At 41.9% G+C, this 16,166-nt stretch overlaps 1 protein-coding gene across 1 annotated transcript in view; it reads right to left on the reverse strand.

Moving 5' to 3' along the window:
* kcnh5b (potassium voltage-gated channel, subfamily H (eag-related), member 5b) overlaps positions 1–8,714 on the reverse strand; it is a 91,381-nt gene extending 82,667 nt beyond the window's left edge. Inside the window, 1 exon segment of the mRNA XM_069152807.1 lies at positions 8,482–8,714. Coding sequence (XP_069008908.1) covers positions 8,482–8,554 — 73 coding nt within the window. The 5' untranslated portion in view covers positions 8,555–8,714.
* Positions 8,715–16,166: the final 7,452 nt, after the last annotated feature.

Raw genomic sequence — 16,166 nt, forward strand, 5'->3', positions numbered from 1 at the left:
GAAGAAAAGACCTGTCAGCTGCAGTCACAGCATCAGACATGAAAAACACTTAAAAGGCTGCAAAGTTTCTGCAGAGAACAGCTTTCAACCACTTAAGATGTAAACTAATAGAGAGAGAAATTGACTGATTTTGAGACTGACGGGCTTCGTCAAGTTCCGTTAGTGGTCCTCATGGAAATCATTTCAAGGAGACTTTCTGGTTCAGGGACGTCAAAACCGCATCTTTTCTTTCAAAATGCCGACCCAGTATGTCATACCTGTTAAAAAAAAAACAATCCAGCATCACACCAAAGTGTGAAATACCCCCGTCAGTCCACAGCAGGGCACCCTGTCAGTGTCACATTTCACCCCATCTAGGTGAGAAAATGTCCTGGGTTTGATCCAGCCAACTGCCCCGAGTCTTCCTTCATCACTCTTTGTACTTGTCACGTGACCTCCTTCTCAGACTCTGCTCTTGCATGCGTGTACTTCTCACACGGAGGCGAGGCAAGACGTGAACACGGACACCGTTTCCTCTTGTGGTCGTTTAAAACTGCTGGTTTACTTTGATCTAAAAATCAATCAATTTAATTTTGTTCAGTTTAAACACAACAGCCAAGTTTTGGGCCCGCCTTATTTGTTTGGTCCTCCACGGCATTTAACAAGCTCTTATTATTATTATTATGTAGAGTTTTAAAACAATGTACAGTATAGTACTGTTAAGATTTTCTATTTCTATTCAAATACATTGGTCATCTAATCTAAGAAGAATTATGATATTCTATTTCTCTCAGGCTGATGGTCAGGTGCTGTTAGTGTGTCCTGAACACTGACCGAGCTGTCAATCAAGATGAGACATTGAGGCACAGAACAGACACAGAGCTGTTTTTCAGTCAAATATATTTTTTATTTTAATGAAATTTAATGTAATTTCACATAACGTAAACATTTATTTTTGGCACTTCACACAAATCCATTTTTGGTTCCTCACAGGAAATATTTTGGGCATTTCAGAGTTAAGAAAAAAGAAGAAAAGTATCCAATCTAACTTTAAATTGATTCTTGAATTTTTTTTTTTTTTTTTTTTTATAAAGACAGAAGAAGAAACTGCTAAAAAAGATGTTCTCAGAGAGAAGTCGCGCAGTCGATATGAGGAGGAACGATTACAGCGAGCAGCGGCTCCCTGAACGTACACGCGGTGCATATGAGAGTAAGACAGGCTTCAAAACCTCTGAAGTGATCTTTGAAAGCTGCAGCCTCTTGTGTGCCCTTTGGAGTAAAGAGCTGACTAAGACCAACTTCAAGACAGTTGCTTTAAATCATCTCGACCTTTCTGCTCTCTCCTTTTCATTCCAGCCAATCTGGATTTTCAGCAAAAAGTCGTTTCTCCCACACGATGACCCTTTTTTTTTTTTTACCAACTGGAGATGCTGATGTCGTGAGCACAAATGATTCTTTACAGTTTACTGTCAGTCGGTTGTAATCGAGCTGCGGAAGCCAGAATCAATTACACTTTGTAGGTGATCAAATCTGGAGGATATTATTCCCTCTACCTCAGGGGTGTCAAACATACGGCCTCCGGCCCGCCAGGGGGTCCAGCTCGGCCCACCGGATGACTTTACTAAGTGTGAAAATTACAGATAGACATAAATTGCATTTCTATGAGAAAATGGAGGTTTATGAGTACAAACGTTTTGTAATTTTTTTTTTAATCGATCCAGTAATTGCTTTAAAAACAGCGTAAATGCAATGTCTGAGTTTTTGGTCTTTATGTTTCTAGTTTATTGTAGAAAGACCTTAAAATAGGGTTTATCATCCAAAAACCTTCACCAATGATTTAAACAAAGAGAAATATTGTCGTTATGTATGCATTATTATGCTATGATTTTACTGGTCTGGCCCACTTGAGATCAAAGTGGGCAGTATGTGGCCCCTTAACTAAAATGAGTTTGACACCCCTGCTCTACCTGAATGAATATATATATATATATATATATATATATATATATATATACAAATGATATACCAACACACAAACATATAAAAGACATAAAAGGCTCAAGATTCAGCTTCCTCATCTGATCCAGGGGCAGCCATGTTTGTTACGGCCTGTTCAGAGCTCCGCCTGCTTATAGATGAAGCCCCGCCCCCTTCTTACTAGCTCCTGCTCCATTAGCGTCTGTGTGCTGATGTATTTTCTTATACTTTGGTGTTTTATGACCTTATTCCAGGAGAAGTAAATGTACTGTATCTACTGGGATTTCTTGATCTCAACACAAACGCGATGTGGTTCAAAGTTTCAGAAAAAGCTGGTAAATGGGCCTTGAGGTCAGATTATGTTCATGATCTAAGGTCACGAATTCATAGTTTACTCTGAACATGTAGGCTGACAAAAACACGACAACACAGCTACGAGTGAAAACAGCTGTACAGCAGCAATTTTTAGGCAAAAGTAACAAAATATGCAAAATAAGAAACAGCTGAAGTAGTTTTCAAAATATAAAAATAACTGCAGATAAATGTTGACTTCTACTAAATGTAAACGGCTCCCCACCATTTCCTCTTTGATTTGACATTATAAACAAACTGAATTGAACAATCAAAAGTAGTTGAGTCCCACTGACTTGATCTGAAGCCGGCCGCACTTGTTAGCCTACAAAAAGAGGATAGATTCATGCAGCATGAGACAGTCTGCAGGCTGACGATGAAGAGGATGAGGTGGGCGTCACCTTATTAACAAAAATGATCCCAGTCCCCTGCAGCGACTTAATCATTTACCTCTCCATCAGCCACACTGTTTAGTCCCAGCAGCTCCAGCCGAGCAGGAGAAAGAAATAACAGTGTGGGGGGGGGGGGGGGGATTACCACCTGCAACTTGTTGCTCTTTCGCTCTCCCTTTCATAACCACACAGATATTAATTATTCAGTTGATATATTCTGCATGGTGATAGCTTGGCCGCTAGGGAGAACAATACATGCGCTTTTGAGTGTTTAACAATTAGCTCCAAAGCTCATAGATACGTCACAGTGCTGTCAGCCAGTCTCCACGATACTGCATGTTTTAGATGGAGACCAGCTGACAGACACATAACAGAATCTATGGCAGTGAAACCTCGGTATCGCTTGATTAAAGGAAGACAGAGGTCTTGTTTCTGCAACTTGACCATTAATTATGGTAACTTTGTACATATTTAAGAGCTGAGAACAAAGTGAATGACAACACTCTTGCTCTTCAGCTTACTTGTGTGTGAAGGGGGCACAAGAAGAAGAAGAAGAAGAAGAAGAAGAAGAAGTAGAAGAAGAAGAAGAAGAAGAAGAAGAAGAAGAAGAAGAAGAAGTAGAGGTAGAACAAGAACAAAAAGAAGAAGAAGAAGAGGTGTACTGTTTTGTTCTGTCTCTGTTAGCATTGTGAGTAAACGGTTACTATGGCGAACAAAAAAATAATTGCAGACGAAACTTTAAAACCAAATGCAAATCTAAAGAAAAAAGAACCGTCACACTCTTTGGGGGAAGTAAAGTCCAGCAACACAGCTGCAATTGCTGCTTATCGCCACAGGCGTCGCCAAAGAGAACAAAACAACAGTCTTTGAGATTTTGACTCTAAACTAAATTGGGTTCACATCCGTTTTAACTTCAGTGAAATGACAGTGTGCATTAACCCTTTAAAAACAAACCTACTTTTTAGGCTTCTGCTCGAAAATTGCAAAAAGGATATATCTCTGCAACCACAATAAAAAATAATAAAAATATATATATATTTTTAATAATAAAGGGAACACTTGTGAGATTTGTTCAGATGTGTAAATATTAGTATATATGTCCATATTTTAATAATGGTTTAGTCCCCGGCCCCCAATTGGGGGCCTCTATGGCTTAAAGGGTTAATAATGTCTTATTGCACAGAAAAACTTTGAGCTTCATGTACAGGCTGCTGAATACGGCCGATATTTACATGTATTGTGACCAAGACGCTGTTTGTGTCCCGCGATAAACAACAAGTCAAAGTCAGTCAAAACTAACGTTTGTTAGGTAACTTGCGTAGCTAACGTGTTTATTCAAACCGAAACCATGATATCTGCCTAAATATCATGGAACTGCAACTGCATAATCCCATTGTTACCATGACAACCGGGGTACGGTAAGGTCACAACACCCGAGCTGTCATTTAGGAATAGGGACTTGTTGAAAATGTACACTATATTGGACCTCGGCTTAAAACCATCATCCTCAAAACTTGAAAACCCAACATATGCAAGTAATTGCAAACTCTCCTTTCTACATCCAAACATCCAAGAAAAGATGTCAGTCATTGCACGGCAGCAGATAACCTGGAGCATCTCCGGTAATGTTCAATTCTTGCAAGTCATTTGTTTTTAAACAGGCTGGTATGAAGTTGACTCTACGTCTGCCGTGTATGAAATGTCAGAGACGTGCTGCAACATCATGCAAAGTATATACAATGTGTACTTGAGGAGCTAAAACATGCAAAGCTGCTGAAAGTTCCCTTCATCGCTTGCCAGAAATACTGTAGTAGTAAGAATGGCAGTTAATGATTCAGAGCACCTCCTCTCCTCCCCAAAAAAAATTAAATAAATAAAAATAGTAGGTCAGTGAAAGATGCTGTAAGAGCAAATCAAATGTGACTGTGTTCATGCCCAAAAACATTACAGGAAGGGAGTGCTTCCCTGAAAGCAGGGAGGAGGGAAAAAAGAAAACCTGATGAAACTATGAAAAGACTAAAACATTTCTGCAGTGAAACACAAGCGGATGAGTGGCTGACGCGCCGTCAGCAGCTCTCGGGCAGGTTTTACAGACTGATGCCTAAAAGCTCACAACGCCGTATTCCATTGATTTCACCGGTCGGCCCTCTGATGGGAGAAGAAGAAATATTAACTGTAATAAAAATGTTCTCCATAACGAGGGGGGAAAAAAAATCACTGTTATAACAGCGGTGGACGTCACTGACCGGGTGATATCTGACTTTAATAAAATACAAAAATCGGTGTTATTAAACCACCTTCTAATAGTCATGGGACTACATACGAGGTGCAATCAAAAAGTTCTGCAGCTGTTCCCGTTGCGCTGAAACGTAGCACAGTGACATGCACGGAGCAGGAGGAAGCAATAACCTTCGCGAGTAAGTATTCCAAGTTGCATATGTTGATCATCATCAGCACCCGAGTTACACACGTTCATGTGACCACTGGTAAATGTGCACATGGACCTGAAACTTGAGCAGAGAGCGCACATCAAGCTTTGTGTCACTTTTTCGGGAAAAGAGAAAGAAGTCGGGTCAAATCCAGTGAGCGAGGAGGGTTGAGGAGCTACATTCAGAGGTTTATCCAGATGTTTTTACATAGATTAATGGAAATAATTCCAACATTTATGCAATAGGTTGCAATATACAAATTTGTGATGAGACAGGCCTGCACCGAATCAGTAGTAGCAATGATAACCTCAAGGTGGCGCTAGCTGCTGCTTTCCACAACATTGGGGCATTATGGGAAACATTCCGCTGATCCAACAGCCGATTGGTTCAGATATCGAATCAACAATATGATGTTTTACAGCAGCTTTGCATTAGATTTTGATTTCATGAGCTGGTTGAAGGTTTATTCCGTGAACACGGGAAGTCTTGTGGCAGCTCTAGCCTGCAATATGAACATCACTGACTTATTTCCATAAGTAAAAACTTCTCAACTCGTGTTTTGAATTTATTTATGCAGATCTTAAGTTCCAGAGAAATCAAGTCTGTGTGGGAGCAAACCGACATGACAGCTGCCTTACATGAGAACTCCCTAAACTTTCATGCAAATTAATTGACTAATATACAGGTCAAACCATAAATGCTTTCATCGTGACCACACAGAAAAAAAACTGGTAATTTTCACTACAGACTTTCGTCACTGCTCTCGTCCACCGTCTATCATCTCCAACGAGTCTTTTTTCTGGCTCCTCCCACAGGAGAAACTTTACACTCCCACGAGTGGCAAGAACACAAAAAAAAAAAAAAAAAAAAAAAAATCCCTTTCTATATTTCATTCATTCAACTGTTTGGTTTTAAGGAAACTTTCCATCAAATTAAAAGTCTTTCTGTCATACTCACCTCTCTTACTGGACCGATTACAAAGTGGTATTATGGGTGAAGTGTGAGAGGGTCACACCTTTAACGTGGAACAATCCAGAACAATACGAGCCTCATCTGTTCTCCGCTCCTCTTTCCAAACAATTACCGAAGTCATTTTTCAGCACACGAGGGAATTTTAAATGCATCTTTTTTTTTTTTTTTTTTCCAAGCCTAAAACCTCACGGCTGCTTTCTCCTCTGTGACCTTTGAAATTAAACAGCTGACTAAGACTAATTCAACACGCGCACAAAAAAACCCAACAACCTGGAATCATCTTGACCTTTCCTGCTCTCCGCTTTCATCACAACCAACGCAGATACCAACAGAAGCTCTCTGAAGAAACATTAAAGAGTCACAGAGGGACTTCGCGTCTCTGAAGAAACCCAGTAATGAGATTATTCTGGTGTTAACAGCTTTGATTGTCGGGTGATTCTCTGATCGGCTACGTGAGAGGTTTTACTTTCAAATTTAATTGACAGCAAAATGAAAAATCAGGTGAAATATAGAACGTATCTACAGAGTGTGCTGCAAGTCAACGTCCTACCGACAAAATCTTTAAGAAAGACTAGACGGGGCCCCAAAAGCAGCAGGTTAACTCTTATATTATTGAACTAAAGACAACAACAACAAAAATCAACTATGACACATTCTGCATCATGTTGTTTCATTTTAAGTCCTGAACTGTCTTTATATATCTCGTGGTCAGTTGTTGATTTTAAGTAATTTGATGAAACGGAACTTTTTCACAGTCAGAAAACCAAATGTCCCTCATTATATCTTGAAGTCTAAGATGTTCCAATCGCTCGTTATCATTAAAAACGCCAAAAGATGTTGAGTTTAACATTAATAAAAACTGGGAAAATGTCCACACAAAAAAAAACTTATTGTGATAGAACAAAGTTAAAGCCATAACAGCAGAAGATGCTTCAAATGTGGATGTTGCTGCAAAGAAGTTACAAATTCTAAAACGTGGATGCTTCACACAGCTTCAACTCGACAGCACAGAGATATACGATCAGTTTCACGTTGGACACCAAAGATTAGCGTCATTGATTCCGTATCCGACCGCACGTTAAATATGGTCACAAATCTGCTCCTCAGTTATGGTGCTGAATAATAGACAGACAATATGTTGTCACTGTGAAGTTGACCTTTGGGATGTAAACCGTCACCACTTTATCTTTTCGTCCTATTAGATCGCGGTGTGAAATTTAGTCATAATTGCCACATAGATCATCGAGTTGTGTTATGCTTCGTGGGGTCATGGTGACCTTTGCCCTTGAACCTATGGGCACTGAACAGTCTCAGAACAACCAGGACATCTTCTGCACTATATCAAATACAATAAATGTTTCTCCAACTAGAACTGAAGCCCTGCAGTCAACAGTCCGGAGGCTCCTCCTGACAGAACCAGATTTCTGGACCTCTCCACCTCATCTCCACCTGCCTGAACCCTCCCGTCCACAACACCGACTTCCACTCCGGACAATCAGTCCGCTGCCTTTTCTGGGAAAATAGAGCAAAGCAATCAGTCTAATAGAGAGAGCACAGTTTCAGGCCGGTGCCAAGTCCAGGCGCAGTTTCTGAAGACGATGGAGAAAAAAAATACAATAGGAGCTGCTCACGGAAAACAAAAAAAACAACAACAACAACGCCAATCATAAAGCTGAATAATACTGAGCACATTTAGACGATGATAAAACAAGCAGACTTAATATTTACCCCAGCAGATCCCTTTACACATCCACAAAAAAAAACGCAGCTCTACGCAGCATCCAAAAACAGATTTGTTTCCTTCCCCATGGAAACAACTTGCCTAATAATAATAATAATAATACAAATAATATCAAGAAGAAATTAAGCGTAAAAATTGATCAGATGTCAGTGTTTATGAAAATAAATAAAACGAGTTAATGACCAAAATAAACTTTTTATCTCCTAATAATAATACATTTTGGTCTGGCATGATCTTCCATCTTTTGGGGAGAAAATTTACATAATTTAAAATCTAGAAAAGTCAGCAGGGAATATCAACTGTGCCTCCCAGTGAGCATCTTTAGTAGAACAACAGCCAACATCAACAAAAATGAAATCAATTCTTTCCTCAAAGCAGCTAATCGGTGTTCTTCTGGTAGAAACAGTCCCGCTTTGACTTTAACGCTGCTTATTGTGATGTATAAAACGTTCACGCAGCCTTAGAAAAAGGGAATAAACTCCAAATAAATGCGGGTGTAAAGTGACTTCATGGGTTAAATCCTCCAAGACCCTGGTCGCACTGATAAATGAGAAAACACAGTATTCCAGTAAAGTCCGGGTCCAAGCCGCCTGGTTGAAACCAAACCCAGAACCAGCCTCGCTCCGACGCGCGGACTCACCACTTGAACGCCGGACGATGTTCTCCAGAAAAGTGTTCTGCGGTGCCACAAGCCCTCTCTTTCCCCCGGGCATCCTGCTGCGGGCGGGCGTAGCTGGTGTCGGCGGCGGTGTGTCTGCGGCTCGGAGCTCGGTTCGGACGCTGGCTCTCAGTCGGACCGATGGAGAAGCTCATTGTAACCGTGCGCTCTGGCTGCTCGAGGCGCACTGAGCCACGGCGGCGGCGCTGCATTCCGCTGCCTGCCCGGAGCAGCAGGACGCATGCGTGTGGAGGGAGGCTCGGTCCTCAAAATAATGACGTTCTTCGATATGTTTCATGTCTGTGTATTAAACTGTATCTTTCAATAATAATTTCTAACACGCAGTTATAAATTCAACAGTTTACTTTGATTGGGCATTATTTATTTATATCTTTAGTAGCCCAGAAACAAACATCAAAACATAAAAAAAAACAAATCAGATTTTGGTGTCAGACATTTGTTTTGTTCTGCCTGTTTCCGGAAAAACTGACCAGTCATTAGTCATAGATAAATGCTCAGTACTTTGGGACTTTCTAATAAGTCGACGAAACAGTAATTAATAGCCTGTTATTATTTTAAAAAAAGATGGTGAAAATGGTCATTATTGAGGGGATTTTTAGAAATCCATCTCAAGTTAAATAACTTATTTGTTTAGTTAGAAGGTCAACTGTTCCAGAGGAGCTGTTGTCTACCTGTTGAAGAGCTGACAAAGTGTCAAACTGGAGGATAAAATCCAAGCCAGGACACCAAAGTTGTTCTTAAGGATTTATAACTGATCTTTTAAATCACTTATTTAGCATGAAAACCGCCTTTACTATGCACAAACCAGCTTGTGAAATTGTGGTACCAGTGACAATTACCAAGGTTTTTTTTAGGTTTCTAGTTTTTGTACCGATTAAACAAACCAGATAACATGTTAATCAGTGAGATTTAGAGGCGCCAGCTTGCCGTTTCTACTTTCCACTTAACGCACAGACAGGAAAGAGCCGTCAGTCTTTCCATCTAACTGTCGGAAATAAGTAAATATCGTAAATCTGAGAAAACAAGTTGCCAAAATCAACTGGCATAGTAAACCTTCAATTAAAATCATATAACAATGAGTTGTCTCAGTAAGCAGCATTAAAAACAGCCTCCCCCTCTGCAGGATTCCCTCAGGGACGCTCACTGTGATTGGTTAATGGGGCCCCTGGGAGCAAAAGGCCCCAGCCGAGGCAGCAGCCGGTGCTCCGTGCAGGGAGTCTCGTCTGCTGGGACCCGGCGTCACCGTATTTTGTTACATTTGGTGTGAGGACTCAAAACAGCACTGAGGCTGCCTGTAATGACCAAAGCACGTTGAGGGCTTCTTGAGTGCCAAGCGACCGATCTTCTCCGGGGTTTTTGAAAACGCTGTCGACCGAAGGATTATTTTGCATTTATATGCTCGTGCTGAAGACAATGTAGGACAAGTGCAATTTAATTATGCATTTTATAATGCTACTACTACCTCCATGCACAGCAGTTCCAGCAGTTAATACATTTTTGTCCCTATAACACATATTCTGACGCCCCCAGGCTTCTCTCATGTCCCCTTAAGGAGTACCAAAATCCCCACTTTGAGAACAAATATAATGTAAGGTTAATAAGACTTTGGTACAATATAAAATATGAAAGTGGCTGAAATACCATGAAGTGTAAAACTAAGTCAAATCGACGACTGAAAAACACATTTTAAGTCAATACAGGAATAATACGAGATTTATAGTGTCACTACTGCGGACAAAAGGTGAATTGATCAATATACATTTACCATAAATGCCAAATATTTGCATAAGAGTGTTTAAATAATACTAGAAAACTTTTCCGAGCACCCTATAGGGCAAAAACAAATCATAAACATGAATATTAAAAGATATACTAGCAGTGATTATAAGTTCCAGTTAACACTTAAAAATGAGACTGCATGTCAAATTTCTGAACATCAACTGACGCCGTGATATATTCTGTCAAAATCACTTCACGTATGACAGCAGCGTGCGTGTGTGTGTGTGTGTGTGTGTGTGTGTGTGTGTGTGTGTGTGTGTGTGTGTGTGTGTGTGTGTGTGTGTGTGTGTGTGTGTGTGTGTGTGTGTGTTGCCAGTCAACGCGCGCTGTGCCAAACGCTCCTGTGGGATGCCCTTAATTGGCCCACTTGCGTGGTGTAGAATCAAACATGTGTGACAGCGCAGGTTGGACAGCCGCCGTCTGCTGAGCTCTGCAGACTCCCTTCTCACACGGGTGTAAACATCTCTCTGAAACCGTATGAAGGTTCATTAAAAGACAAAACTGCTGCTGGAAAGGACTCAATCAATTCCTGGAGTTGGCTTTGAAACTGACCTGGCAGGATGAGTCCTTCTGGGTCCCCAGTTATGGGAAGCGGCTGGCATGTCAATTTCAACTTAACAAAAATACTTGACTGCATATGAATATCTGGAGTATCAAGCACTTTAAAAAAAAAAAAAAAAGTTAGGTAGCTGTAATGAGTTTGTAGCTAGTTGTTGCATCCTTGTCAGGTGTCAGTTTCCATCCGTGTTTGGCGAGGTTACAATGACCTTTGACCATCGACATTTTAATTGGTGCATCGTTGAGTCCAATTGAATGTTTGTGCCAAATTTGAAGAAATTTGCAGATGTTCTTGCGATGGAACGGACGATGTGAAGACTTAACTTCTCCGGCTGTCGGCGGCACCGAGGCCCAGTAGATCTGTCAAACATAGTCCAGGTACATCAGCTTCCAAGAGTATCTTCTGTGTTTCTCAGTGCGAAACTGCATTAAAACATCAGTGGGAGCTTCTTAAACCCCGAATAAGTAGAATCCACTTCAACATTGACTGACTTGCAAACTGATTCCATCCATCCTATTTTTCCCGCGGTCGGGTCGTGGTGGCATCAAGGTTGAGTGGGTTCGTCCAGACGTTTCTCTTCGTGGCAATGTTTCCCAGCTTCTCCTGTAGGATCCCAAAGAGTTCCCACACTAGATCAAATATATAATCCCTCTAGCGTGTTCTGTACCCCGGTGTCTTCTACCAGTTGGACGTGCCTGGAAATGAAAGGCGCCCTAATCAGATGCCTTGAAACATCTCAATTGGCTCCTTTTGATGTGAAGTAGCAGCAGCAGCAGCAGCTCTACTCCGGATTCCTCTCGGTTGTCAGAGGTCCTTAAATTATATCGAAGGCTGAGCCCAGCTACCCTTTTGGGAGGAAACTCGTTTCAGCTGCACTTTCCTTCTTTCGCACACTGCCAAAGCTAATGACCATAGGTGAAGGTCTGAATGCAAGATTGACTGGTAAATCAAAAGCTGTGCCTCCCGACTCAGCTTCCTCTTCACCAAAAATCGGTCCGGTAATGCGTCTGGTGGATTGATGCTGCAGAAATCTACCTTTAAATCCGACTCCGAGATACTTAAACTCCTACACTTGTAAGCAGGAACTTTATCCAAACCCAAACAATTGCTTTGAAGTCATTTTTATAGCTTTGTCATTATTAGACCCCCATAAATTGTTTGGAGTACTGCCTTTGGGAGGAAACGATGAGTCAGCATTGGTGCATCTGCAGATAGACAGACTGAGCAGTTTATTAGGAACATCTGTGCAATCTAATGCAATCCAATACAACAGCTGTGTTGATAAAGTCAAATGAACACCTCACTGGTTAACTTTAGTTTTTTTTTTTTTTTTACAAAGTATAAATCTGCTCCATGTTCATGGCATTGTTGCACATTATTTAGTGGGATAAGTTCAATACATGTACTCAACCAATTAAATACAAAAACAGTACATGCATCAGCTGAGTCAAGTGCACCTCAGAGATTTTGCATCTCACCACTGAACTGCTGCTGGACAGCGAGGGGAGTCTCCGCAGGGATCTGATGACTGTAATCACCCTAATTACATCGCATCACTAACCCTCAATTATGCCTAATCAGCATTCAGCGGGCAGGCCGGCCGTGTTCACGTGGAACGGGCGCCGAGGGCCACCGGCCTTGGAGTGAGCCGCCCGCCACGCCTGACATGTATTTCTGGACGCAACGGGTCCGCAGAGACGCTGCAAATCACCTCATCGACTGCTGACGGAGTTGGAAAAAGCGACAGAGAACCTCTGTTCTGAGCAGCCCAAAATCGGAGCATCGGTTATTTCTAGCTGCTCATCGAGTAGAAAGGAGTAAAAAGTCACGTGGTGGAGATCAAAGGCATCAGCGGGACGACACCGAGTGGATGGGGGGGAGGGGGGGCAAGTGGGAAGACTAACTGATGGAAGTATCGAACCGCCCCCCCCCCCCCAGCGGATCAATGCACTGCCTGCACATCTGGAGAGCGGCATCGCCGCGTCCCTCCGTATCGAACTCAGAATTAATTCGCCCCGGTCGCACCAGAGGAGCTCATCTCTCACTGGCCCCCAAAAAGGGGAGCAGGTCATAATTAAAAAAAAAAAATTTTTTTTTAAATTTAAAAAAAAAAGCACTGACATTGCTACCCAACCACCAACAGCAAACCTCCAACTCTGGAAAGTTTGGGAGCTCCATCAAAGGTGAAACTGGAAAAAAAAAAAAAGAAAAAGAGAAGAGCACGTTTGGTGGTGGAGAAGTCAGAGTTTAACGAGTGATGGTAAAGCCGGCCCGGGCGAGGGGGAGGATGGGAGTCGTACAGCCGAGGGACGTGGTGGTAAATGGGTTTCATCCCGTATACCCGGGCCTCCGTTGCATTGCCAGTCTGCTGCCTCAGGGGACCTGCACGAGGTCTAAATTGCTGTATTGGTCAATAAAAAATAAATAAAAAAAGAGCCTCGCTAGACTCGTTGGATAAAGACTCTTCTGCAGAAGAACCTGCTAAACGGGCGAAACGACTCTGTGTGACATTGTGTTTGCGCACGTCGACTTAGGTTTACTCAGTTTAGCATAAAATTAGAAACAACTGCATTCTACACAGAAATGAAAATGTATACAAATTAAAGAAACTACATCCCATGCTGATATACTACAACTTGCGTCTGGTTTTCTGTGTCCTTTGGTTTTTAGGAACTTTAATGACTATGCAACACACAAACACGGTTATATTCACATTTAGGAGTAAACTGTATTTTGGTGTCGAGGCCTAACAAAAGCTGAATGCATTTCCTTCCTCAAACTATAGGAGCTTTTTAGTCATTCGTTTGCTTGTCGGCTTTTCTCACATTTATTAGTTTGGATTATTTCAGGTATTTGCTTCATCAACTTCAGATTTTGATCATATTTTCTTTTGGTTTAGTATTAATATCTTCTTGTTTAGTTTTGGTTCGCAAGTATGTAATGTGGGTCTGTTTTGCACAATTGAGATCTGAGGTTACTCGGGTATGTATTTATAGGCAGGTGTAGGACTGCACCTATATATCCCATGAAAAAAAAAAAGTCAACTTAACTCTAATGAAATGCAAATTTGAAAATGTTGAAAAAAAAAAAGTCATTATTGTGTGATTCGCTAAATTCACTCCTTCTGATCAGTGTTCTCGTGGTGCTTCTGAAAAATAATTGTATCATTAATCGGATATTTCGTCACACAGAGAGGCGTGTTTTGGGGGTGTGGATGGTTTGATTGACATGCTCGTGGTGCAGTCAGGTTTCCGGTATAAGTGGGCGGGGCAAAGCGTCCTCAGGTTTTTAGTCAGGTCCACCGCTCGCTCCGCCCCGGCTCGTCCAAATTTGGTCACCCCTGACTCCTAAAATCCAAGATGGTCATGGCCAAAATGCCAGACTGGAGGCTTTAGAACAGCAGTTTGTCCCTTGAGGCCAAACATCAGGCAATAATGCCATTTTCAATATTATGCAACAGTAGTGTGGTACAGTGTTTTGACTCCGGCAGTGGGACTTCCTATTCCTTGGTTTAGCCTCTTTAATAGTCACGTGTCACCTGGTGGGTGCACAAACAGCTTGCTAGGGCATTTGCTAAAGCCTCTTCCGCTGCAGTTTAATTGCAGACTAGTTTTCGAATAACAATTGCTCGAGGCGGACAGTGTGGAAGCTTTCGGAGGAGGTCTGAGGTAACCTGCCCGTGATCCCTTTGTCTCAGTTATTGCTAATTACAACTGCCTCGGCTCCTGCTGCTATTAGCGTCTTCCCCTTCTGAATCTCTGTTCCTCCAGCCAAATGCTACAGCTTCAATGGGCTTATTTTAGAGTGGTAATTTTGTGGCTTTTGGTTAATCGCCCCTCTCTTAATCTTGGATACACAGCAGCACTCGCATAAAGACGTACACAGCAGGAAACAGAAGCCCGACATAAAATCGGAGCGGCGTACGACGCCCGTTAGAAAGAGGACTGAATTCTTCTTTAACTGAAAAAGCAGACAGGCCTGCAACTTTTAGAGTCTCTAGAAGCATTGTTTTTGTCCATTTTTTGCACCACACAAAGTATTTTACAGCTCGTGTAGGTGTGTCTGCTGGGTGGCAGCCAAAGTGAGTCGGGCGGCAGAACAGAAAGATCAGAAAAATAAAAACAAAATAAGAAAAGCAGAAAGATGATAAGTTATTAGTTTGACTGTTTTTTTGGTCCTTTTGTCTGAGGAATTCCAACGTCCGTTTGTCTGACTTTGGTTTTTGGATCAACTGCTGGCTAAATTGCCACGAATCCAACTGCATATTCATTATTTCCAGAAGAATAATCAGAGTAATTGTATATCTCTTTCATTTTTTTTGTCACAGATGCGGACGGTGGAATTCAGGGGAAAGATTTACTGTACAGCCCGTTTCCAAAAACGTTGGGATGTTGTGTAAAACGTAAAATAAAAACCCTCATGCAAATGATGCAAACCCATATTTAATTGAAAATACACCGTCAAATGTTGAAACTGAGAAATTTAGTTTTATGCAAAAAGACGTGCTCATTTTGAATTTGACGCCAGCGAAACATCTCAAAAAAGTTCAAATCATTGTATTCCGTTTTTATTTACATTTTGTCCCAACTCCTTTGGAAACGTGGCTGTACGTTATTTCTTTAACTTTCGTAAAATACATTGGCAAGTCACGGTGCTTGCTTGGGACTTTGGATGAGTCAGCATTTTGCCATGCTTCCCCCACCGGCAAACTTTTTCTTTAAAGATTCATTTTGATGGCTTTCACAGCGATGGTGGATACACGCAGTAAACGTTCAGCCACTCAGGAAGTGAAGCGGGGATTTGCTGCTCGGGTTCATGTCCCGACCACTTGGTTATCGGGTCGCCCCGCACTGACAAACTCATGATACAGAACGGGAAAAGCTTTCCAGTTTCAAGACAAGCCTACAGTCACTTCTCTCTGAGATTTCTCGGAAGTGCTGCAGCGTAGAGACGAGTGAACGCTGCTCGGCTGGCGACACTCTCCCGCTCGTCTTGAGGCCAAAAAAGACCAAATGAACTTCTCCGGGCTGGTTGTTAACAAACAACAGGAACAAAAGGTTTGGTCATTAGGAGAAAATTATTCAGGAAGAAGTGCAATGAGTCACCTTGTCACCCACGGTGGGCTATTAGCGGCTTCGGTTTCCATGTCAACCGGATGACTTGTGCAGCTTGAATGGACAGCGAAGGAAGGTGCACAACGGTACGGAGAGAGAGAGAGAGAAAAGGCAGCCCGGAGTTCATCCAGTGAATGCAAGAGAGAAACCCAACTGCAACACGACAGAAGTGATGCAGCATAAATGATGCGAGA

Source organism: Embiotoca jacksoni, unplaced genomic scaffold (genome assembly GCF_022577435.1).
Source record: "Embiotoca jacksoni isolate LCO1_2020_lvr unplaced genomic scaffold, fEmbJac1.0.p SCAF_18, whole genome shotgun sequence".
In the NCBI taxonomy this organism is placed as follows: domain Eukaryota; kingdom Metazoa; phylum Chordata; class Actinopteri; family Embiotocidae; genus Embiotoca; species Embiotoca jacksoni.